This window comes from Schistocerca americana, chromosome X (genome assembly GCF_021461395.2).
Source record: "Schistocerca americana isolate TAMUIC-IGC-003095 chromosome X, iqSchAmer2.1, whole genome shotgun sequence".
NCBI classification, from domain to species: domain Eukaryota; kingdom Metazoa; phylum Arthropoda; class Insecta; order Orthoptera; family Acrididae; genus Schistocerca; species Schistocerca americana.
This window is the reverse complement of record NC_060130.1, coordinates 163,144,474-163,172,210: the sequence shown is the minus strand read 5'-3', so window position 1 is coordinate 163,172,210 and position 27,737 is coordinate 163,144,474. Positions and strand designations below refer to the sequence as shown.

General features: G+C 39.7%; 1 protein-coding gene across 1 annotated transcript in view; it reads left to right on the top strand.

The window, feature by feature from the left end:
• LOC124555884 overlaps window positions 1-27,737 on the top strand; it is a 242,730-nt gene that overhangs the window by 41,408 nt on the left and 173,585 nt on the right. The window contains exons 6-7 of the mRNA XM_047129945.1: window positions 6,327-6,401; window positions 24,965-25,066. Of these exons, the coding sequence (XP_046985901.1) occupies window positions 6,327-6,401; window positions 24,965-25,066 (177 nt within the window). The remainder of the gene's footprint in view (window positions 1-6,326; window positions 6,402-24,964; window positions 25,067-27,737) is intronic.

The window sequence follows — 27,737 nt, the reverse complement described above, 5'->3', positions numbered from 1 at the left end:
ACCCAATTAATGAAGGTGGATGCATTACTTTTCATTCAACCCTCATATATATAGGCTGCTCCTGCTTATCACTAGATTAGATAAAAATTATTGGAGAGGTCAGTGATCATTCATGACATTCACAACCACTGTTGTCTAGATCGCATATTAATTAATCTTAGTATGACCCCTTTCAACATACTTCAGATCAGAAAAAAATAAAGGATACACAAGGAGCACTTTAAATAAGCTGATGTTCAAGCTGGTTATCAGAAACTTCCAAAATCTGGACATATACCAAAGCAAACAAAGATGGACAGTGTGTATCTCGTCAAACATAATGGTAAGTGTCAAACCGAGCTCTGTGACAGGTGACTATTGAGAGGTTGTCGTGAGGTGGTGCTTCAGCCAAGTATGGACTGACATACTAATAGAACATTAAACAGGTGTAGTCGTAAAATGAAACATTACAAAGCATTTATGAATTAAAAACACAAGAACTTACTCTCTCCATATACAAAATAAGAAGTATTAAATGTGATTACACATTAAGGTGTTTGGTAGGTCTCTTGTCTCAATTATTATTGTTAAAAACAGAATTGTGAAAAGTAATATTCACAATCACATTCCAAAAGGAAAGAAAGAGAAAGGGCATGGGATGCATCTGTTTTGTTAATTAACGTATTGTAGAAGTCAAATGTGAATTCACTCATCAGAAGTACTGAGAAGCACTATGGCTTTAAATTAAATGGAGATAAAAATATATACCTTACAGACACTGTATATAATACAGATATCATAACAGATGGTTGGAAAGCCATTTATGTTAGATTACATTTGTTAAAAAAATTGGGTGAAAAAAGAGAGAGAGAGAGAGAGAGAGAGAGAGAGAGAGAGAGAGAACAGGGCAGCACCAGTAGACAGTCCCCCTCTGTAGTTACAGTACAACCGTCTGGTCAAACAAACTCTGATCGGACTGTGCTCTCATTAAAAAGAGAGAGATAGAGATAGATAGATAGACAGATAGAGAGAGAGAGAGAGAGAGAGAGAGAGAGAGAGAGAGAGAGAGAGAATGACTTTGGTATTCGATTTTTGGCAAGTGTGCTTTTTTAGAACAAGGAGATTCATTGCTTTTCGATTCGGAACTTTCCATTTTTGTCTCTGGGTCATACCCATATACCTAAGTTTTTTCTATGGTTACACTTGTGGACATGAAGCCCGGATCTGAATGAAGACGATCCTTCAAACTGTGTGCAGACTGACACACGATTTTTCTTCTATTCATCACTCAAAAGTCTGGAAACAAATTTTACACTTACTCTTCACATTTGCAAATTATCAGTTAAAATGCTTTGCATGGACCTGTACAAGATGCTAAGTTTTTTGGTAAGCTCTGGAATAGTTATTAGCCTGTTTGAACGAACAATTTTTGCCACTTCTTACACATTTTCTTCTGTTTTTGAGGTTGATGGATGTCCTCAATGTTGCTCATCTAATACCGACTCATTTGTGTATTTAAATAGGTCATATCACTGGCAAACTGTCTTCAGAGTTACAGCATTATTGCCATACAATACTTTCAACAATTCATGTGTTTCTTTGACTCTTTCTTGAAAATTGAAACATAACTTAATGTTCACACATTGTTTGAAATCCATAATGTGCATCAGACACAGTAAACACAACCTCATTGTAGCTTCTCTGGGTGCTGACTGACAAGTCAGAACATTTTCCAACTTGATGCTGTCTATCTCAGTGGATCAGACTAGCAGAGAAATTACATAAAATGGTTGTAGTGTCAATTGTGGCTGCTAAAAAGAAATATATTCACCATATTTTTTTCTGCCGGCCTTTTATGTGTTGTTTTATTACTTTGGAGTCATGGTGTGTGTATGTTATCGTCTAGTAGATAAAAACAAAACATTATTTCAGAGCATGGCTCTGTGGAGATCTGTGACTAAAGATTGAACATAAATGTAAATTTGAAAGTAAAATAACTAAAGTAGAATACCTCCAGTGGTCACAGACTCCTTTCTCTATCATGATACGTCACATATAAACCATCTCAGTTTGTGACTACTGGGTGAACAGAGATGATGTCTATAAAGAAATATGTGCAAAGAATGTATGAGGTGTGTTCAAAAAGTATTGGGAATTTTCATTTTTTGGAAGTAAGTTGTTTTATTTGTCTGTATGAATGTAGCCTCCTTCAGAGTAGTCCGAATCAGATATTACACATGTATGCCAGTGCTTCTCCAATCCCTGAAACACTTCTGCAGTTCGATCCTTGGGATACTACTTAGCTAGTTTAAGCAATGTGGTTTTTATCCCATCTATGCTTGTAAAATGAATGCCCTTTAAGATTGTCTTTACTTTCTGGAAACAGAAAAAAATTATGTTGGGGCCATATCTTTCAAATGTGAAGACTGCTTCATCATTACAGTGTTGTTTCTGGCCAAAAATTCAGGAACAAGCAATGAAATTAACATTAATGAACAGTTGCATTTGGCAGTAATTTTGCGATTACACATTTCATACCCACAACATCTGAAAAGACTTCATGGTATGAGCCAATTGAGCCAGTTAATACACCATCATCAGCAACTTCTCCGATTGTTATTCGGCGCTCGTTCATACTCATTTCTTTCACTTTTGCCACATTTGCATTGGTTGTTGCTGTTGTGTGGGGGTGTCCAAAACACTTGTCGTTTTCAGTGTCATCAGTGTCTTCATGGCCATCTTGGAAATGCTTACACCACTTGTAAACCCTTGTTTTACTATAGCAGACCCACCAAAAGCAATATTCAACATTTCTAATTTTTTTTTACATTTTTCCCATTTTTTATAGCAAAATTCTCGAATACAGTTTTAAAACAAATCAATAATTGATACTCGCAACCCCACATATGTAACCTTTTTGACAACTAATGACGTACTAGACGTCTAGTATGGCTACCATTGTATGGCTACATTTCAGACATATTTACCAAAACAGCAACGAAACATCTGACTAATACAACCCTAAAATTAAAAAATATTACCAGTGCTGTTTTAATGCACCTGTTATAACAAAACAAAAGACTATTTCAGAGCAAGTCTTAAAGCATTGTAGAAATCTTTGGTTGTGTAGATGAATAGATGTGTTGGTGTAAATATCTCCAGAGGGAAACACATTCTTTTGTGTCAGGTTTTTATAGCATAGTACTTTGTACACATTTATATAATCAGGTGACATGCTGAAAACAATATGTGTAATGATTACGTTGCAAACAGTGGCAAAATTGTACATAAATAAGTTTTCTTTAATTACTATGTTACATTGTGTGTGTGGGGGGGGATTCAGAGAAGAGAGAGGATGAAAGGAGTGACAGAAGGAAAGCAAACACTTTTGTATGTCAAAGCAGTGGGTTGTTAAGATTAAATCTGTTACATATTATAGCTGAGTAAAAGTTGAAGTACTACATTGGTTACCGAGCGACGTGTCGCAGTGGTTAGCACAATGGAATTGCATCTGGGAGGATGATGGTTCAAGCCCCACGTCTGGCTATCGTTATTTATGTTTTCTGTGATTTCCCTAAGTAGCTTCTGGTAAATGCTGGGAAGGTTCTTTTAAAAGGCCACTGTCGACTTCCTTCCCCATTCTTTCCTAATCCGATGGGACCGATAACCTCACTTTTTGGTCCCCTCTCCAAATCAACCAACCAACCAGTATGAGATTTTCACTCTGCAGAGGAGTGTGCACTGATATGAAACTACCTGGAAGATTAAAACTGTGTGCCGGACCGAGACTCGAACTTGCCTTTCATGGGCAAGTGCTCTACCATATGAGCTACCCAAGCATGACTTGCGATCCGTCCTCGCAGCTTAAATTCTGCCAGTACCTCGTCTCCTACATTCCAAACTTCACAGAAGCTCTTCTTGCAGAACTAGCCTTGCAGAACTAGCATGCCTGGAAGAAAGGATATTGCAGAGACATGGCTTAGCCACAGCCTGGGGGACGTTTTCAGAATGAGATTTTCGCTCTGCAGTGGAGTGTGTGCTGATGTGAGTATCCTTTCTTCCAGGAGTGCTAGTTCCGCGAGGTTCACAGAAGAGCTTCTGTGAAGTTTGGAAGGTAGGAGATGAGGTACTGGCAGAATTGAAGCTGTGAGGACAGGTTGTGAGTCGTGCTTGGGTAGCTCAGATGGTAGAGCACTTGCCTGCGAAAGGGACAGGTCCCGAGTTTGAGTTTCGGTGCAGCACACAGTTTTAATCTGCCAGGAAGTTTCAACCAACCAATACATTGATTATGGTTTAAAATAATATATGCATATCTGTGTACTGACAGGTGATACAAACTGTTGGTATGATGGGTCTGTTAGATTTTGCAAGTCAGGCTGTTCCATTGTTCATTTAGAAAATATCATAGAAACATGTAAATAACCAATTTATGGTAATTGTAGGTTTGAATGTTTATGAATGAAACAGTTGCAGTCCAAACATTCAATTTTGTATACACTTGTATTGTGTAGTGGGTTTCTTTGTGTTGTTGTTATAAGTTACTCACTGGCCAGTCTTGCTGTCAGTAGTGAAAGATACATTTAGGACTTTTGATTTGAAGACATTACAAATCTGATGTGAAATGCTACCCAGAAATGGGATTGTATGGAAGATCTTTCTTTGTGTTTGCATTTTGTGCTTTAATTGTTGGGCTACTATAGCTATTTGCAGTGGCTGTTTGTTGTATTATTTCCATTTCTTGTTTGTAATTAACTTCAGAGAGTGGCAGTTCGACTGCTCCATTGACCATGTAGTGGAATGCTACTATTTTGTGGGCTGTGGGGTGACGAGAGAGGTTTTATGAATAGTAGTCTGTGTCGTGATAGGTTTTTGATAAATTTCAAGTTGTTGTATTATCCATTATTCTAATGGTCAAGTCTAGAAAGTTTATGGTGTCACCTACTTGGTGCTCAACTATGAACTTTACATTTTCATGGAAGCTGTTTAATAATTGGTTAACTCATTGATATCATTTTCTGTGCCTTTGGTTAAAATGATGACATCATCTACATATCTGTAGTAAAAAAATATGTTTTTGAGGGTGTGGTACTAGAAATTTCATTTGTTTGCATACTTTTCATGTTTTTCACTTGTACATGAACCATGACTCGGGTTGCCAACTTTTTAAGGCAAAAATGTATTTTATTTCAAGGAGAGGTAAATAAAAAGTATATTTCTAAAAATGCAGTATTTTCAAAATTGTACGTATTTATTTACTGAAATACAAATTTCTCGTAAATGTGAATTTTTTGTTTGTTTCAAAAGTTTAATAACTGGTGCTAAATTATAAATGAAGAGTTAGTGGTGCTACATTATGAATAAACAGTTGCTTTTTTAATTAAATTTATTGAAGCTCTGTCTCCCTCTTCTCGCTGGTGTGCACAAATGACCATTAATTCGATTTTGTTCAATGCTGAGGTGACATGAACGGAAAGCATATAAGATAAATTATTTTTAATTTTTAGGTGACTTAATCACTTGCTTTTTATGTAGGTACTGTCACTTTTCAGAAGTATTTTGTTTGGCAAGAAATATTTGTCTTCATTCATTAATTTTCTTAACTTTATTTAATTAATGTTGTTTCATAGTGTGAAACATCCTTTCAATATTTTATATGATATTGAATTTATCTTGAGGATCACTTTTTATTTAGTCATATGATTTCTTTCATTCCCACACCACTGAGCATTTAGGCATTGTGGTCACGACATAAAGATCACTATTAAGAAAGCACCTATTCATAGACATGGATGAAGAACTAAACTAAAAACTACTTACTGGCAGTCAATAGAAAGCTGGTATCAGAATTGCAATAAGAGTGACAACTGGTGATAACAGAATGCAGTAAACAATAATGACTTAACAGGGTCAAAACAATTGAATGTTACAGATTAGTAGTGAATGTGTCAGATTGCTTCTACAGTCTGGTTTCACTCCAAAAGAATGAACGAATAATAATCCTACAGATATGTACAGCTATCACCATCTGAGTCAATTGTTTTTAATTGTTTGTTCCCATCACTAGTCCTCCGCCTCCTCTCCCACACCTCTGGCCACCTCCACACATGCCCTCCCTCAAACTTTGCTGGTTGTCCACCCCTCTCCCTCACTGCTCTTGCCAATGTCTAACCTACTTGTGCTATATTCTCTTTATTGTTGGTTTCTTCTTCAGTATTTATTCTTTATCTGCCCTGTTTGTTGTAGTATTTTGTATTTACTGCTTAAATATATTTGTGTTTTTTTTTTTTTAATTTATATAAACTAAATTGAACAGTTTTGCCTTTTAAAATTTTGTTACAAATCCACAGGTGCTGAAGATGTCCGTCCTTCGCCATCCCGAAGATCAGCTACTGTGGAAATACAGAAAGAAAGTTTCACACGTAGTAAGTTGTGTTCCTGAAATTAGTCAATTATTTATTATTATCACTATATGAATACCCAAGCTGCTAATTCACTGCATCTAGTTCTTGTAAAACAGTCAAGCTTTCTAAATTTTCGCTACTGTGCGGGTGTGAAACAGAGTATGAGACGACGGGCACCACACCAGAGAATGGCCAAGCTGGATGCGTACAGCGGTCGAAGCATCTGTGGCATGAGAGAGGAATGAGAGCCACTGCAGGTGTGCATGGCCCGTAGATGGAGCGCTGGAGGCGGCGTGGACTGCAGACAGAGTGCTCGATGAGGCGTTGATTAAAAATGGAGTGCAAAGCACCATCCCGGCTTAAATACTGGACCTGAGCCACCTGATCACCAATCTCAGGGAGTGCCTGAAGACGACATTGAGTTGACCGTCAAAATATCGTGAGAATGATGCGAATAACAGGCAGAAGACCCAATTATTCAGAGTATTGCTGGGAAAACCGGAAGAATTATGTGATAAATAACTTTATACAATACTACCAGGAGAGTAATTTCCATAAGATTGGAGCATTCGATTAACTTCATACCTGTGCTTTCATTTGTATGAGTATTCATATAGAAAATATGAGAGTCACGAGAATGCTAAGAACCTTGACTGGCAGCCTCTGGATCAACTGCAAGCACCGTTATTGTGTGAGGCTTATTCAGGCCAGCAGTTCTCTGCCTGGGTGGATTTTTTTATGTTCATAGCAAACTGTGGGGTCGGAACAATTTTTACAGCTCAAATTTGGCCTTCTGGTAGAAAGGAGTGCTAACACTCAACTAATAAAAAACAGCTCAAATGGACAGATCTCTTGAGGAAAACACCGTAAGAATGATGGTAAAGAAAGTAACAGGGCATAAAATTGCCAAAATTCATTTATAGTAGTAAAGAGAGGGAGAGATATTTCAAAAACATTCACCCTTTCTACACATGTAAAACTTTAGAAGCAATAGCCCATCTTTGAAAGGAGTCAGACAACTTCGAAACAGCTACACTGCAAATTTCAAAGCTTTTAAGTTTGAAAAAAAATTGGTGAATACCCAATTGTAACAGAAACGCATAGTATCCTTAATTTCAGCATGCGGGTAGTCATCTGCCTAGGTATAATGGCTATTGAATGAAAGGAAGAGTGGTGAAACGTTGGCTTCTAAGCCACGAAGAAAATTGTTAAGAGAGATTATTGGGTTATTAGAAAAAAAAAATAAAGCATATGTTTTGACATTTAACTCCCCTGTATTACCAGAGGATATCAAAGCTTGGTTTATCTGCCCCGAAGTTAGAACATGTATGCCAAACCCTGTGAGATCCTTTAAACACCAAAAGTTTGGATATACAACTCTTGGTTGTAACAGTGGGCTCATATGCCATAGATGGTGCCAAAGGCACTTAAGGCAAATTAACCCTGTACATCTATAATGTGTGTCAGCTCTTGAGGTGATCATCCCATATGAAACAAGGACTGATGTGCATTAATGCCGAGAAAAGCAAAAAGCAGAAACTGAAGATCATCAGAATCCCAAATGGTGAGCCGAGAAAGTCTTTAAAGTTATATAACGTCTAGCATTCACCAAACCTTTTATTATATCAGCTGCAGAAATCAGTACCATCGGATAACTGAGCAGTGCTACTTTCCATTGCTGAAGTCAATGTTGTGGACATGATGTTACCGTGGACGAACTAAAACACACTACTACCCTTTCTTCTAACACTTCCTGTTCATCATCACGGCAGAGGGAAAGGGGAAAAGAAAACTCTTACTGAAAGATGGTTCTTGTAATACAGTGAAATGTGAATGGGTTCAAAAAACATATGGAGGGGCTCAAATTCCTAGCACAGAAAAAGCCACTCTGCAGGAGAGACAACTGAAAATGATTGATGTCCTTGTGTTAAAAACTTCTCTCTTCAAAGGGAAGATGACATCAGTGGCAACAGAGCTAAGATTAGGGTAGTATTATTTATTATTGATACATGCACAGTTCACCTGTTCCACTCTCAACCAGCTTGCTTTAAGTAGCTGTTGTCATCCATCTGTCACTGAAAATTAATGTCTGCCCAGAGTACTTGCCACCATAAGACTCACTTGATAAAGATTCTATTGTAGGTCTCATTGGGCAACTCCCTAAATCATTCCTACTTGTGTGTCATTTTAATGCACCTGCCCCGGGATAGAATTACTGAGAGCCCGATTGTGTCAGAAGATATCTGTCTTCTGAAGAGAGCGACACAATTTAGCTCTGCCGTAGATTTGTTCTTTGCAATTGAATTTTTCTTCTGTTCCCTGCATTACAGATATTGTAGTGTGGCAAGTGGATATCAATACACACTCAAGCTACCACTTCCCTACCTGGACACACATTCTGAATAGAAGAGAACACAAAAGAAGCCACCAAAATTGATGCTCAGCAAGGCAGACTGGATTCTGCTGGGCGAAGGGGGTGGGGGTTGGGGTTTGGGTGGGGGTGGTCATGTGCCCATTTCAGCCGTAGTAAGATTGGAACACATTGATAAAGATCATTAGCATCTGTAAATTGTGGGATTATATTGAATGCATGATTCACCATATTGCTGAGACATCCACATGAAATACCTCAGAACACCCTAAAGCTGTCCTCTCACGGTATGTGAAAATGTATGTGGATGAGGAGACGGTGATGTCACAGTGTGGTATTCCATGTTCCACAACACTGCGAAGTGTGAAATGAAGAATCTGGCATTTCACATTTATATCCCATGAAGAGGAACACAGCCAATGAGAGGCATCATCATTTTCGCATCACAAGCAGAATGTAGGAGTCACTGAATTTTCTGAATTTAAACTCCGTATTTTATGTTTTTTTAGTATTGAGTATGTGGTTGAATATAAGCTGCTTCAAAGCATCAGCAAATTGTGAACTCTCAAAAACGGGTCATTTTAGGTACGATTTGTTACAATGAAAGACAGGATACTTTATATCAGTAGTTAAAGGCTTCCTGTATTTGATGCATTTAATGTTATAATTTGTGTGCAATGAAAGTGTACTGTTTCATTGCTACAGCACAATGATGATCTATCAAAAGTGCATGGTTTAGTAAAACCTAATGGAATTTTTAGACACAGCCTTTACACAGTATATACCACATTGAGGAGCGGTGGCCATATCGAAGCTGTAGCGAAGGTTACAGTACCATGAGTGTGAAAGGTAGCACGTTTGTGTCCAGCTCCTTCCAAATCCCCCCCCACCCCCCCCCCCCCACCCCCCACCCCCCCAAAAGGTTGAGGGGCTTTCTTATAAATGTAATAGAAAGGTTATTGGCAACAGTCAAAGTTATTTATTAGAATCAATGTATTAGCTGCAATTCTTGCTTCATAGGCCATCGACTAGAATGTTTCCCCAGTGCATAGTAATCTTAACATGACTGACAGTCTGTGTCAGAAAGTTAACACAAGTTACACACTGAAAGTTTTCGCTGTTATGAAACTGTTTGAAATACACACTGATCAGCCAGAACATTATGACCACGTACCTAATAGCCGGTAAGTTCGACTACATCTGCACACACAGATCACCTCATTTCTGTAAATTCCAAGGACACCATGTCAATCACATCCCCGATGTATTCAATAGGGTTCAGGTCTGATGAATTGGTGGCCAGCACATCAATTTGAACTCACCACTGTGTTCCCCAAGCCACTCCATCACACTCCTGGCCTTGTGAAATGGCGCATTATCTTCTTGAAAAATGCCACTGCTGTCGGGAACCATGATTGTCATGAAGGGGTGTATGTGGTCTGAAACCAATGTATGATATTCTTTGTCCATCATGGTGCCTTGCACAAGCTCCATTGGACCCACTGATGCCCACTTGAATGTACCCCAGAGCATAACGGTGCTGCCACCAGCTTGTCTCTGTGCCACAGTACAGGTGTTAAGGAGCTGTTCTCTTGAAAGTGACGGATTTGTGTCCTCCCATCGGCATGATGAAGAAGGTATCGGGATTAATCAGATAATGCAGTGCTCTGCCACTGTGCCAACATCCAGTGCTGGGCGAAGGGGGTGGGGGTGGGGGTTTGGGTGGGGGTGGTCATGTGCCCATTTCAGTCGTAGTTGCCAGTGTCATGATATTAACATTGGCACATGCACAGGTCATCGGTTGCAAAGCCTGTTATTATGAGTGTTTTGTGCACTGTGTGTACAAACAAACTTGTACTTTGCCCAGCATGAAAGTCTGATGTTAGTTCTGGCGTAGTTCAGCGCCTGTCCTGTTTTATCAATCTGCCCAGCCTATGACAGGCGACATTTATAAAAAGGCGTGGCCTCCAACCGCATGATGTCTGGACGTGGTTTCAGCTTTGTTTCTCCACAGTACTCCTTGAACACCTGAGGAGTCATGGATTCTTCGAAATGCTAGTGTCAAGCCTCTGCATCATCATAACCTGCCCTTGGTCAAGCTCAGATGAATCACCCGCCTTCTCCATTCTACACAAGGACAGCCCACTCACTGATACTACATGCACTGTGCATGTGTCTGACTAGCAGTCATACCTTGCCAGTTGGTGCTGCTATTGCCTGGATGGGTTTAAATCGATAGTAGGTCGGTGGTCATAATTTTGTCACTGATCAGTGTATATACCTATCTCTTGGTTTTATGAACTGTCTCGTGTTAGTGTCTTGCCAGTAGATATCTTTGCCATTGATGGTGAGCAAATCGAAAATTTCTCCTCTTCCTTTCGAATGAAATTATGAAACTAATCCCAATCTTGAAATCTGTGCGATGAAGTATGTTACTTCAATGTCATGATAGTCAATATAACATCGAGAATATGGATATTATATATGTGCAATCTGACAATAGAAATGAGACTAACTATATTCGGTTTAAAACTGAAAATAGGATGGAGATTTAATTGAGTTGACAATTACTTCTGCTAGTATGTATCTCAGATCGTTGTACAGCATTATATAGTGTTCCTGTATCAACTGTTCATTGTTCAAGCTATCAAAGAGTCCAGAATCTTCTTTGCAATTTTCTTCACTATTATTTCACTGTTGCTAACAGAGTTAATGCAGCTATTTTATGCGCATCTATTTTTGTAGAGAATCTGTTAGATTTACGTGCCAGATGCAGCTGGGAATAGCTACTGGAGAGTGCTGTAGTCACAAATCATGATAATGACAATGTTGGTTTGTGGGGCACTGAACATTGTGGTCGTCAGCACCCATGCAAGTTCCAAATCTTTCCATTTCCAGTCTTGACACTTCCCAAATGATGAGACAAATCATGATGCGGAACATATTTTGTGAGATGTTGCATGTTGCTTCAGAGCATGCAGCAACCATGACAGACACGACATCTGGCATATTTCATGATGAGAAACATGTCCCTTGTGAGGATTGCTTAAGAGGCAATGGTGTAATGGAAAATGCCGTAGTGCAGTCAGGGACAAGTGGGTGGCACAGTGAATGTTCAGAGTGAGAATAACAGGAGAGAACCATTTAGTCTTCAAAGTTATGAAAGCACAAGCATGGTGAATAATTAAAGCAAGCAGAAAAGTGTCAAGGCAAGAGTTTTGTAAAACCATTAATCATTCCACACCAGCTCCTATAATATGCGAATCAATCAGATGGGTCACTGATAAAGGTTGTGCTACTCTCATCCCTGCCTCAGGACCATGGACTGTTTTGTATAGCATGTTGGGACAGCTGTGTAAACAACTATGTGTTGTGCAGGTATCAGACCGACAAAAGGAGCTAAAAGAACAATGCCTATCCCTCGCCTCTGCGTCAAAGTTAGTGAGCCACCATTTCTATCTGACAGGGGTCCTGACTGTGCAACATGCCTTCAAAGCTAAGTCAGCCAAGAATCTCCAACATACAAACATTCCAACAGAGTGACTGTTGCTGACCATATGTGAGCCACAAAGCCATTACGAGTCCAGGCAAAACAGCTTTTAGTGGACAACAGTATAGGACATCAAGGTTCTCCTAGAGCAGTGGAGCATTCAGCTCTTGGATGATAGACATACCCAGGAAGAACTTTAAATTACTTTCGGGGGGGGGGATATTGGTATGGCATATTTTGTCAGCAAACATTCTTTTGTATTTTAAACAATCACTGTAATGATTCAGTGGTTTATGCAGATGGTCCCAAGCAAGGGACTTAGGTGACTTTTCATTAGCTTTTCCAGGCAGCATCCCAAGCATTCACTTGCCAACAGACTTCAGTGTCTAGGATGCATGGTTGTATGCAATCTGGATGGCTCTTATGCAAATGAGATGTATGCATATGAAGATTTTCCTTATCTGTTCCAACTCACAAAGTGCTATGCAAAGCATCGAGAGAATATATCTAGCAGAAAATTTTCTACAGAAAATTTTGGCTACCCTGTTTTCTGTACCGAACAGGACAGGTCAGATTTTGGGGTAACGAGATGACAGATACAGTCAAACAAGTTTGTGATAAGAATTCAGTGACATCAGTTAAGTCACTAGTGAGAAGGACAATCATGGGTACGTGGGGAAGAGTGTGACTTGAAATGAGTGGAAATAAAATTCAGACACTTAAAACAACTTACTGACTGTGACGTACTACTCACTCAACAAAATGAGACCATTTTTACTGGATCTACACTCCTGGAAATGGAAAAAAGAACACATTGACACCGGTGTGTCAGACCCACCATACTTGCTCCGGACACTGCGAGAGGGCTGTACAAGCAATGATCACACGCACGGCACAGCGGACACACCAGGAACCGCGGTGTTGGCCGTCGAATGGCGCTAGCTGCGCAGCATTTGTGCACCGCCGCCGTCAGTGTCAGCCAGTTTGCCGTGGCATACGGAGCTCCATCGCAGTCTTTAACACTGGTAGCATGCCGCGACAGCGTGGACGTGAACCGTATGTGCAGTTGACGGACTTTGAGCGAGGGCGTATAGTGGGCATGCGGGAGGCCGGGTGGACGTACCGCCGAATTGCTCAACACGTGGGGCGTGAGGTCTCCACAGTACATCGATGTTGTCGCCAGTGGTCGGCGGAAGGTGCACGTGCCCGTCGACCTGGGACCGGACCACAGCGACGCACGGATGCACGCCAAGACCGTAGGATCCTACGCAGTGCCGTAGGGGACCGCACCGCCACTTCCCAGCAAATTAGGGACACTGTTGCGGCGAGGACCATTCGCAACCGTCTCCATGAAGCTGGGCTACGGTCCCGCACACCGTTAGGCCGTCTTCCGCTCACGCCCCAACATCGTGCAGCCCGCCTCCAGTGGTGTCGCGACAGGCGTGAATGGAGGGACGAATGGAGATGTGTCGTCTTCAGCGATGAGTCGCTTCTGCCTTGGTGCCAATGATGGTCGTATGCGTGTTTGGCGCCGTGCAGGTGAGCGCCACAATCAGGACTGCATACGACCGAGGCACACAGGGCCAACACCCGGCATCATGGTGTGGGGAGCGATCTCCTACACTGGCCGTACACCACTGGTGATCGTCGAGGGGACACTGAATAGTGCACGGTACATCCAACCGTCATCGAACCCATCGTTCTACCATTCCTAGACCGGCAAGGGAACTCGCTGTTCCAACAGGACAATGCACGTCCGCATGTATCCCGTGCCACCCAACGTGCTCTAGAAGGTGTAAGTCAACTACCCTGGCCAGCAAGATCTCCGGATCTGTCCCCCATTGAGCATGTTTGGGACTGGATGAAGCGTCGTCTCACGCGGTCTGCATGTCCAGCACGAACGCTGGTCCAACTGAGGCGCCAGGTGGAAATGGCATGGCAAGCCGTTCCACAGGACTACATCCAGCATCTCTACGATCGTCTCCAAGGGAGAATAGCAGCCTGCATTGCTGCGAAAGGTGGATATACACTGTACTAGTGCCGACATTGTGCATGTTCTGTTGCCTGTGTCTATGTGCCTGTGGTTCTGTCAGTGTGATCATGTGATGTATCTGACCCCAGGAATGTGTCAATAAAGTTTCCCCTTCCTGGGACAATGAATTCACGGTGTTCTTATTTCAATTTCCAGGAGTGTATAAAGAGCCTGGCACTTTGACCACAATTTCCTCCTGCGTCAAAAGTGAAACGTGTGGCGTAACTGTAACAATGTGCCATATTTTATGTATATGTTGTTTGTATGCTGATATGAGAGCATTAAATGGCTTGGCTAGAGATTTGCATTTTATTTTAAGCAGTGGTTGAATGACTATGGCACGTGTTTTAAATTTTGTGACTACATAATGAGTTTTTTCGCTACATAAAATACACCCATTCATACTCAGCAAGGGTGCTGATAACCAAGCCATCGAGCACCGAGTGGTGGTGGTGGTGGTGGTGGTGGTGGTAGTTAATGTTAAAATAAGGCCGTCATGAGAAATGTACCAGTAATATCGGACCATTTTAGTATTATCTTCAGAGCAGCTTCACCATCAATAATGAAGGGTTTAATTACTTTTTTGTTTATTTATTGAATATTATGTAAATTGTGATTTTCAATCCAAAGTGCATTTGTGACACCTCTCATCTATTACAATTGCAATGCACAAATCACTTAAGTGGAGAAGAAAAACTTCTTTCCTTGTTGTATCTTTACAATAGAGAATTAAGTTATCATCTGCATTTCACACACACCTTGTGCTATCAGAGCAGTTTCTGCAGGACAGAATCTTTACTTGTGAAGTGTAAGTGTTGGGATGCAAAGGTGGTTTGTTCTTGACCATATACACTTTTGGGCCCTGTAGACTTATCTAGGTTGATGTGAGATAGTGTTAATAGCTAGCCCTTTCTCTAATGTTATGTAAGAAATGGCACTGACAGGATTGCAGCTGGAAATGGTGGCTGAATACAGAGATTGGACTGCATGCTGAATACAGAGATTGGACTGCATCTACATCTTTCACAGAGTTACACCTGTGGATTGAGAGCACATGTTGCACAGGAACATGCAGGGAGACTAGTTAGATAATGTGGATAGTGGAGTGCTGATGTGGTAAGAGTGAGGAGGATGATTTTGGAGGATATTATCATTTCAGGGATGGCAAGAGATGTCTGAAACCCTTTTGGAGTATTTTGTTTGGTTCGTCCTGCACTGATTGATACTGTGTGACAAAGGAAATGCTCTTACGTGTCTGGTTAGCAATGTGGGTGGCATATTAGTTTTACACGGGAATCAACATGGGAGATCCATTCCCATAGTAAATGGAAAGTGTGAATTCATTATGTGAAAACTAGTCAGATTTTCGACTTTGGGGGAAGTGAACTGCTTGTCCCATGGGTTCAAACCTTTGCACACTTATCACACTTGTGTTCTGACTACTTAAGTCACCATTTTTGCACCTACATAATTTCTTTTCACAAACATTTCCAACCAATCAGGTTCCAACAGACAATAATTCTCATAAGTCTAGTCTTCCAAAACCATGTCAGCCAACCAGAACCATCTTTAAACTACTTGTGCTCCCCTTGTTAAATATTCCTTCTCTGGAATTCCAAACTCCTACATCCCATCTGCTTGCCACAAAATAATTAGACAAACACACTTGACACAGAATGTGTTATCATCATACTGTGATCATGAATCACTCTCAATTTAAAACATTACATGCAGTTTATTCATATTTAAGACTACCCACAGTTGCTATTGGTGTTTTAGGTATGAATTAAAATGCTAATTACTGAGAATAAATGAAAAATTTGCATGGAAAGCATGTAACTGTGAAATAAATGTTTTTGCTTTTAATACTAGGAAAATTAGTTTATTCCACAGTTTTGATGATCTTCCATGTTTTACATTACATACTTCAATTTGTACTCTGCTACAGTTTTATTATCCTCAGACAACTTACACTACCTGACCAAAAAGTTGAAGCACCTAGAAGGGAGGGAAGCAACAAAACGAAACTCCTAGGTTTGAGAGGGTATGTGATGTTATTCCAGTGGTTACAGTATTAAGTCAAATTTACAAAGAACTTGGATGCCTGAGTCCATTTATCAGTATGACATCGTATCCACTCTGGCCCTGATGAATGCTTTGATTTGGACGAGAAGGGTTTCTTAAAGCCATATTATTCTCTCCTGAGGTAAGCTAGCACACAACTGTTGTAACTAGTCCTTTCCCATAAGTGTTTTATTGGAACAGATGTGGGGATATTGCTGACCATGAGAGTAATTCAACACCACGTTTGCACAGTTCGTAGAGACATGTTGCATGTGTGGATTAGCATTGTTCTGTTGAAAAATGGAACCACGATGCTGTTGCACAAGAGGTAACATGTAAGTACACAGGATGTTCGTGACATAACATTGTGTTGTTAAAGGTCTCTCAGTCACTACCAGCTGCAACTTGAAGTCGTACATGATGGCTCCTCATACCATGAATCCAGGAGTAACATTGCTGTGCCTCTTCAAAACATTGGAAGAATTGGAGCTTTCTCCCCAGGTCATGTTGCAGGTACATTACATGTTTTCAGATGGCAGGTGAAGAGGTAAAGGAGTTACAGTGTGCTTAGTGCTCAATACAGTGATCCTCCCTTTTGATGGTCAGATGTGGTTGACTGGAACCTTGACATTGAGTATCCCTGGTTCGTGTTCCAAAGCAGTCCAACCTTTGGGACCAAGCCACACCCAAATGCCACACAAATCAGATTATTGAATGATTCAGCCAGCTGGCCAAATGTATATACCAACAGTGAGGTCCCTTTCAAAATCTGTCAGGTCTGGCCTTTCTACTTGTCATAGAGAATTGCAACTCTTATTCATTTCCATACCGACGAGTGGTGTGTACCTCTGCGAAGTTACATTGACATATGACCATTAGTTATTGTAGCAAAGCCATAAAGGTAGTGGCGTGGCATCTTATCTAAATAAGGACATAGAAGCTTAAAAAAATTTCCTTTCTTGAACACCACACCAAAGAAGGATCAATTGAAATGACAGGTATTGTACTCCCACAGTAATGATCTTAAGTTACCAAAGCATAAAGTGATTGGAGTAGATAGGCCACCAAATGCTATTGTAATGCTGTTTATGGATAAACTTAGTAGTGTTGTTGGTCAGTCCAGTTCTAATGACCTTATTATGTTAGGTGACTTTAATATAGATGCAAACTCAAATAGTATAGTAAACTTGAAACTCAGTGATATACTGACCTTATACAGTCTTGTAAATATAGTGAACTCAGACGCCAGAGTGACGGACACATGTTCCACTAGAATAGATCATGCTATAATCAACAAAGATGTTATAGATAACGTAAATTACAGTAACTTAGATTTTCTTTATTCTGACCACTTCTGTCAGGTGTTAGAATACAAAAATTCAGTTGTGCCTAAAATAACAAAAATTGTGCTACAGAAACGAATGCTGAATACCTCAAATATTAATGCTCTTAAACACAAACTAGCGAATGAGAGATGGGATTCTGTGTACCTGGTAAAACGGTCGGATGAGAAATGGAATGAATTCTACTCAACCCTACTGCATCATTATGAATATAGTTGTCCAATCAGAGAAATCCAGAAGGTAGTTAAACACTGTCAAAATGGAAGTAATCCTAGACTAAAACTCCCAACAAATCTGATTAGGCTCAGGCAGCAAGTGCATGATCTAAACCAGCTTTATAAAGCCATTACTATGCCGGTTTTCAAGGAAAAATACAATAGGACCAAGCAAACTTTTAAAACTGAAATTGTTAACCTAAGGAAGCAGATTAACAACAAAACAATAGAACAGTCTGACAACATAAGCAAAGCATCTTGAAGCTGTTTGACAAATAGTGAAAAGGTCCCAACAAGATGAACATGGAACCACTCAGCATAAGACAGATGGTAACATTATAAAAAACCCAGATACTATATTAATATTTTTAATACCAACTACATTTCTGGTGAACAATCAACTCATATTATAGATTCACAGTTAGAGACCCGATGCCATCTCACCCAGTGTACCGAATTTGAATTTGTGGAAGGGAATGAGCAGGAGGTTTGCAGGGCAGTATACATGCTAAAGAAATAATTTTCATCTGGATGGGATGGCGTATCCAGTGCTATTACTAAAGTGTGCTTAAAAGAAATCTCTAAACCTCTTACCTGATTAATTGCAACATTAGAGAGAACATGTATCCAACAGTTCTAAAAATAAGTGTAGTGAAACCAGTGTATAAAAAGCGAAGTAAGGAAGATGTCTCCAACTATAGACCAATATCATTAATCCCCACTTTTAGTAAGATATTCGAAAGCATTATCCTTTCTCAGCTAAGTGCCTTTTTCACAAAACCTTGTAGATTCTCAGCATGGCTTCAGAAAAGAGCTAAGTACAACCACAGCAGTTACACAGTTCATCCATGAAGTTTACTGTCTGTTGGACCAGAATATGCAGACTGCAGGTATATTTTTGGATCTGATGAGCATTTGATACGGTAAACCATAGGGTACTTCTTAAAAAGCAAAAATCTTGTAGTATTGGGGATAAAGCCATGAATCTTCTAACCACATACCTGCTGAATTGTAAGCAAAACACTAAATTGTCATACAAACTAGATAATAAAATCATGCACTCCCAGACCACCAGTGAACCTGTGTTACAAGGTGTACCACAGGGCTCAATCCTTGGACCCTCTGCACAACCCATTAACTCCCATATTGTAAGCTATGCAGATGACATGTGAATCTTATTGTACGCGAGTGAATGTAATGAGCTAGAATCTCTTGCTACTAGTGGTGTCACAGAAGTGACAAAATACTTCAGTGATCAGGGACTCAAGGTGAATGTCACCAAATCTCAACTACTGACATTTAAAACAGGCTGTTCTCACCACAACAATATGAATAGTGTGTGTAATATCTCTGCAACAGAAAATGGTAACTGTAAATTCCTGGGTGTGTATGTTGATGAAAATTTGCGGTGGACATACCACATTAATTTTGTATGCGGAAAAGTCAGTAGTGCCATATATCTCCTCAGCCAGCTCGCAAAGATAGTTCCTAGCCAAGCACTGAAATTAGTATATTATGGAACACTTTCACCCCTTTCTCAATTAAGGAATTGAACTATGGGGCTGTGCAGCTGATGTACATTTAAAAAGAATAATACTACTACAGAAAAGAGCAATAAAACATATACATGGGATGGGACATAGAGATTCATGTTGTGAAGTGATTGTGCAGCAGAAATATCTGACAATATATTCTCTGTACATCTTCAATATAGATGTATATTTTTATAATTCAACCAACAGAAGCTATCAAGGGCAGTGATGTACATGATCACAACACTAGAACAAAGTGTAACTATTTCCGTAACAGAACAATGTTAAAAATGACTGATAGAAGTCCATATTATCAGTGGTTTGATTTGGTATAATAAGTTACCAAACTCTCTAAGAATGTACAGGGGAAATGTTTTTAAAACAAAATTAAAATCTTTTCTAATAGAAAAATGTTTGTATTCTTTCAACGAATTTTAAGACAGTGATTGTAACATGAGGCATTAGCATATCAGTTGTAATGTGATAAATGAAAAAAAAATACACATAAGAAGCAACAGCTACAGAATATAGTGTTTGTAAATGTAACCATAGTATTAAGTCTGACGTTTGCAAAAGCCATCATTACGATGGCTCCACGCAAAGAAAATGTAAATAAATAAATATCTTCTGGGTATTTCAATTTCTTTGTCAAACAGTGTATATCAAGCATAAGGGATATTTCTAATGGAAAATTTGAGCACCTGGTGTCTGAGGTACTTCATATACCTGATTCCAGAGGTTATGTACACTCTCATGAAAACTGTTGTTCATACTGTACGGCTATTCACAGCTGCACCATGGAGCAAAAATGAAACAATATTGAAGTGGGGGAGGGGGGTAGAAAGCTCATCATTTCAAAAACATTCTGTAAGATACATACATCCCCTGATATAGCTAAGTAGTTGTCAGCTGAGGACGCTTACTATCAAAGGAAGTGTGTGACCACGAACGCTAAGAACCACACCAAAATGTGCGTAGAATATAAATTTCTCACCCAAAAAACTGTGTTATTGGCCATTCACATACAAAATGCAGGTGTTGTCTGCTAACACCATCCAATGGTGGCACGTGATACCTGCACTAAAAAGTATAGGGTGTTTCATGTAAGACTCCTGGGAGGAGTCTGCAGGTAGCACAGCACACTCACTGGCTGCTGCCACCGCATCTGCGTCTCGGACACTAATTTTCTGGTAGTCGGCTGCAGGCGCACTCCCCCTGAGTTACGCATAAAGAGTGTTGCCATATTATTAACTGAAGCTTGCCTTTATTTACAGTAGGTGCTCAAAATGATGTCACTTTCTGGTAAGACCAGCCTGACATTTCCTGAACACATTAGCAAACACTCGACAAATTTCTGCTGCCAGAATCTGGGAAATGACTATCCGAAACCCTGTCTTCCAACTCTTCGAGTGTGGGGAGATTGGTTGCATACACCTTGTCTCTTAACATTCCCCAAAGATAAAAATCACACGAATTTAGATCTGGAGAACGAGGAGGGTGGACAACTATCCTGTCGTAAAAAAAACCTCCGATTTGATGCATTGACGATGTGTGGGCCTGCATTGTCCTTCATGAAATATCGGTACATCTTTTCGTTAGGTGTTGGTTCTTGAAAAAAAGGATACATTATATTGTTCACATACGTTTACATTTACACTCTGCAAACCATCGCAAGGTGCATGGCAGAGGGTACATTCCACTGTACTGGTTATTAGGGTTTCTTCCTGTTGAATTCACATTTGGAGCACGGGAAAAATTATTATTTGAGTACCTGTCCAAACTTATTGTTTTATGGAAAAAGATTGGTCCAGTAATTCTTCTTGCAGTAATTGCATACCAAACTCCTGTTTTCAGCTCATGCAGAGGTTGTTGATGTAAGTCATGATGATTTTCAGAGCTCCAACGTCGATTGTTATGAGAATTAACATACTCTGACAAATGCAGCCATGCTTCATCAGAAAATAAAGCATTTAAGGATCAACTTCCCCATCGTGCACAGACTGTAACAGCCAGTTGCAATAACGAGATCGAGCAACTGTATCTGAGTTCCTCAGTTGATGCACTACTGTGATTTTGTATGGTTTCAATTTCACTTTGTGCACAGCACTGTGAAGAGATGCTCTTGACACACCAGTCTTAAGTGCCAAACGGCACAGAGACTTTCTAGAGCTTCTTTCCAAGGCCTCCCCTGTTTTGTCTAATTTATTTTCGGGTAAAACACTAGGTTCTCTAGACATTCATTTGTGTAACCAGATCCAGTATCTTGAAATTTTTTCACTAATCTGTGTATTGTCGAATCATTGGGAACATGCGTACTGGGAAATTTTTGTATGAATTCAAGCCAACATTCCACATACAATTCTATTTCTGTGTAGTTCAACAAAAGAAACACTCATTGATCCTTCATGTACACCATACCGAATGGAAAGACGACAGAAAACACTCAGTCACACAGCATAGAAGACACACACATGGTGTTCTGAGGATGAGGCCCAGCTACACACAGACAAGGAAAGCCCCAGATTCGGTGCAGTGGCAATAATGACATCTAACAACAATATTTAAAGCAATTAACCTTAAAAAAACATCGAAAGAAAACACCAGTACACAGAGTCGCACAACGTAGGAGGCACACGCTAAGTATTGGTGTTCGAGAACTACGCATATTGACAGCCGGCAGACACGGCGGCAACAGACAGCAAACGCACCACACAAACTGCGGACCCCCTCCTGGGCATCTTTCATGAAATACCATCTGTATTGGTTGTGTGAATAGTATAGCTGCAATAGGGGGCTGTCTTTTAGTGTGTTAGGTTGTGGGGTAGAGACTGAAGAGTATATATTGGTATCATTAGGTGAGTTATTCCCATAAATGGTGTCAAAATGTTTGAGACAAAGTTGTAATGTGTTGTATGTGTAAATGTGATTGGAGTTGGGGATGTGGTGTTCACTAATATTTTATATAGCATAATAATTCACAGATAAAATTGGGATGATGTGGAAATGCAAGAAGATATACTGGACAGGTGTAGAAAGACAGGAAGAGCCTGTACCCAAAGTTTGCTTGTCCAGTAGTACAAGACTTTTATCTCCAGAGCAATAGGCCCCTTCAACTAGAAGTGAGTATGAACCATCACCACCTAAAATGTCTAGTGCCAGTATACTGATGACAACATACTGGAAAATGTATATGGAGACAGTTACAGTCGTGGCTTGAACTCCTATAGTAATCTTACGAGGCACCGGCAGATTGCAGGGTAATATTAGATTATGCCTAGCAGAAGATGACATCAGGGTCACTTCGAGGGAAACAGGCTGTCACAATTAAAAACTTTAGAAGAGTATGTACTCTTAACAGTTTGATAAGGACAAGACCATATGGTACTGCTGTTCATTATGGGCATCTGCAAATGTGGACATTAGAAGCATATAAAGTGGTTGGCATGGACAATTTCACAGGTTCAGTTACTGTTATTAACAAACCTTACACTGAATATAACATTCCTACCAGATATATTATTGTGTTCATCACTTGTAAGAACATAGAAGTGTTGTGGCGTAACAAGCTTGCTACGCCACACTGGGAAGGGAGCCGAAAGAAAGGCACGCGTACACACACGCCGACTGGCGTCAAGTCTGGAACAGGATAACTATTGAATGGTAGCAAGAAAAGTACGTAGCTGCTTTATACTTAACTTTTAATCTTTGTTGGTGTACAAAGTTCTTCTTGTGACATTTATACGATAACTCTCAAACTAGGTAAGGCTAATGGTGCCTTGCTAGGTCGTAGCCATGGACTTAGCAGAAGGCTATTCTAACTGTCTCTCGGCAAATGAGAGGAAGGCTTCGTCCGTATTGTCGCTAGCAATGTCGTCCGTACAACTGGGGCGAGTGCTGTTTCGTATCTCGAGACCTGCCTTGTGGTGGTGCTCGGTCTGCGATCACACAGTGGCGACACGCGGGTCCGACATGTACTAAACGGACCGCGGCCGATTTAAGCTACCACCTAGCAAGTGTGGTGTCTGGCGGTGACACCACAAGAAGATCATCATAGTGTTGTCCAGAAGGAACAAAAATCTGTGGAAGAAGTGAACAAATAGGTAACAGACTTGAGTGTGGATAAATAAAATGTTTGGAACAGTGATAAAAATCAATGTAATTATGAAATGTCTTCATTGTCCACACTGTCTCCCAGAGGAGAGAAAAATACAGATATTGTATTACAATTTATACGTAGCTCTACACCCAACCATACAATTAATGTGGCCATATCAGTGAGAGGTAGTTAGCTAACAAGTCCTATTATCTGATTTCAAGAGCTGCAAGGCATTTTTGGCCCAGATGTTTCAAACAAATTTGAAGCAACATGCCTATGAAACATTCATGTGGAGGCAAGCAAAAGTGGGAAAAAGATGGAAGAGCATATGAAAAGATATCTAATTATAGTCTTGGTGCAGATGTACATGATTATGTGAAGAGCCTGATGCTGTGTGTTTGTTGGTCGGATCATAAAAAATTGTACTCTGTTGGATGAAAGTTTTCTGAACAGTGAATTTAAACCCAAGACGACAAAATATTACCATCCTCTTGACGTGTACTTCGTTAGGCAGTATAAGCTATACATGAGGAGGATTGTTGATTCTTGTAAGACTACAATGTGAAAAACTGCAAGTGAAGTTGCACAATTGTCATGTTATCATCAGACTACACTCTGTGCTTTAAAACAAGCTTTCTGAACCGAAGTAAAAGCCTATCTTGTAATATGCTTGCCAAAAGGCAGGTTATGACATAGACATACTGATATCATCATTTAAAAATGGCAATATTGCAGTGTTTGATATTGGACTGCTTTAATGCAGGAGGTAAGTTTGATATGAAGAAAGTGGCTTTAGGGGCTGTGAATATTGTTCTGATCCACTTTGTTTGGACAATTTGTTTGAAATCCTACACTTGTACTTTAAAGTTTGAATATCTATGCAACAGTATCAGGACAGTAGAAAAGATTGCTTTTCAAATAGTGTGATTATTTTAAGCAGAGGCAAATATGGCATTTGAAGTCACAGCATTGAAATATCTGTGCTTTTGTCTTGTTGCATCAATATTTTGTTTCTTCGTGTTACCAGATTTCTTCTCTTAGACCTTGAATAGGTGATCGTTCAAATGTGTCTTATGCTAAGATGCCTAATTTTGCATGCAAATGGCTCATACCACTGTTTCTGATATGAACAATTTATACTCTAACCACATTTTTGTGCAGTTCAGAGCGTTCAAGGTCACAGCTTCCACTGCAACAGCAAAGGTGTGTGGCCACCCTCTACCACTAACATTACCAAATGTGAAAATTAACATGTCAACCTCATAAAGATACGGGAGAAAGAACAGGGAAAAGAAGAATAATTATTAATGACTGTGGACACAAGTCTCTCATTCATCATGTTTATGACATGTATTTACCTGAAGAAAGCAATAGTTCGTAATTTAACTTCATTAACATGTTGAAATTTGATACATAAATAACTCTGTTCCCAAAATTGCAGGTGTGAAAACGTATGCTGCATCATATCTTGACAGAGATTTGCGCCACCTGTCATATCTGGACAGAGATATCCCCAGCCGACTTTTGAAGGAAGGTTCTGTTGGTGAGTAAATTTGGTTAGTCCAGTCACTGAATTAAGCATGTTGAAATCACTCGTCGTATTTTCACTTTGAATCATTCGAGTCACACTAGATTTAACCTTGGACCAGCCTTTGAGATGTCAGTTCATTGGTTTAAGTACACAGCTTGTGGTCATTATGAGAAAACATTATTGATTATGAGTGGAGAGTTCACATGCAGAATGAAAACTCTGTTATGGTTTGATATTTCAGTTTATACAAACCTGTATCTTGTGTAAACTACCAGACAAAAGGTGTGCAACAATGTAGAGGAAAAGGAACTATCGTACAAAGTTTGTGGCCACATGTGTTTCATTATTCATAGTCATAGGTAATGGTTTACATTTAATGTGGAAATTAATTAAAATAGTTGCATAATAATGACACTTAATTCTTTCACAATTCAAGAGATTTTGAAAATTATACTGCAAGAATATTAACTGGCATTTGGTTTAAATAGTAACATTATCTGCTACTTTTGCTGAATTTCTTTGTTGTCATCGCAAGACATGAGTCACTAATGGAAGGAGAAGAAAGTTGTCCGAAATTAAAAACACTAAATATTAGGTGTAGTAAGTGGCCCAAGAAAAAAAAGAAATGAGACAAGTCCAATTTTTAAGGAACTATTTGTTATAGAATATTGGTGCACAATGTTGTTGTGGTGTTTACTTTGAACTGTGTCTTTATTGTTTAACAAGTTCATTTTGCTGGACTGCGTCTTTGGTTGTGGCCAAGCAGTTTACCATAGATGAGCGCTTGTATTCGGATGGAATCTGTATAACATCTTGGCAAACAATATGCAGAGTGTTTCTAAGTAGTGGAATGAGGAACAGTTGACAGTTGAATTCAGATACGTGTGTGTGTGTGTGTGTGTGTGTGTGTGTGTGTGTGTGTGTGTGTGTGTGTGTGTGTTGGGGCGGGGGGGGGGGGGGGTGTTAGAGAATTCGGATGCAGGCTACCATCATAGTGTTGGGGACATTAATACATTCTACTATGCATTATGATAAAGATACAGTGATACATATGTCATAAACAGTAAAGGATAGATTGAGAGTATAATTAAATGATGCAACAGCTGCCACCAATATTCCCAGGTAATTGCTGATAAAAATTTAGAATCATATACCCAAAAGCAACTAATATCTACACTCCAAGGGGGAAAAAAGACACACCAGAAAGGAATTATCCAAATGGGACAGAAATCGGTTGATGTGATGCACATGTACAGACAAACAAATGATTATAATTTCAGAATAATTGGGTGATTTATTCAAGTAAAAGGGTGTCACAAATTGAGCAAGTCCTTAATGAGTCTGTGCACATCGGGTCCATATGGAAGCAGTTATTCAGCTTAGCATTGATTGATGGAGTTGTTGGATACCCTTCTGAAGGATATCTTGCCAAAATCTGTCCAGTTGGTGCATTAGATCGTCAAAATCCTGAGATGGTTGGAGAACCCAACCCATAATGATCCAAATGTTCTTAACATCGGGAGAGATCTGGTGACCTTGCTGGTCAAGGTAGGGTTTGACAAGAATGAAGACAATGAGGGTGCCATTTCTTTTCATAGCAGGAGCCCTTTGGTTGTCATCTGCAGCATCCTCATAGCACAGCAGTATGTTGATGATATTAAATGCCCTATTTTGTTGCCCTTCATGGCAAGCCATCCTGGGCTTAAAATTTTAGCCAGCACGGGGCGAGAGTTTCTGCTGCTTGTCTTAGTGCTTGCCAAATCCTTCCTTGGCCAGCAAGTTCACCAGATCTTTTCCCAATTGAAAACATTTGGTGCGTTATGGGCAGGCCCTCCAACCACTCCTGGGTTTTGATTGTCTAACATGCCAATTGGACAGAATTTGATGTGATGTCTGTCTGGATGATATCCACCAACTCTCTCAATCAATGCTGCACTGAAAAATTGCTTGCATAAAGTGCCAGGGGTGGACCAACGTTTTACTGACTTGCTCAATTTATTAAGTTCTTTTTAATGAATAAATCATCCTATTTTCGCGATATTGTCATTTGTTTGTCTGTAGGTGTACATCACACCTACTGAGTCCCACCCATTTGTATTATTCTTTTCTGGTGAAAAGAATCTTTTGTTTTAGAGTGTAATTAAGGTAGTGTTATAGGTTTTCAATCTGCAATAATTTAAGAAGATGAATTGTTAGCTGAAAAATATCATAAGTAATACATGGCAGGAGGCAAAACAAAATTAATAGGTCAAGATAATATCTGGGTTAAAATGAAATTGCAGACAAATGTACTAGTGTCTAAAAGGAAAATGTGCTGTAATTTGGACCATATTAGTAAACATTTTAAAGGGCTATAACACTGTGTCAAATGTGGTTTGATGCAGGAAAGTGTAAGTTAACATTATTTGTGTGTATTCACTTTGACAAGGGAAATTTAACAACATACTGAAATTGTCTAATGTTCTTCATACTATGCCAAATATATGCACATGCTGTGTGCAACAACTTTTTCTTTAAAGATGCTGTCTCTTTCACTAGGGTACATTCACAATGGAGCTTCACTGCTAGCCATTTCTGTGGCATTCGATAAGCCACATGTGACCCCCAGGTCATGCTAAATGATAAGCACCTCAGCGAGCTCAGTATTTGTTTGCTGGGTACGGGCTTCGCAAATCAATTTCCT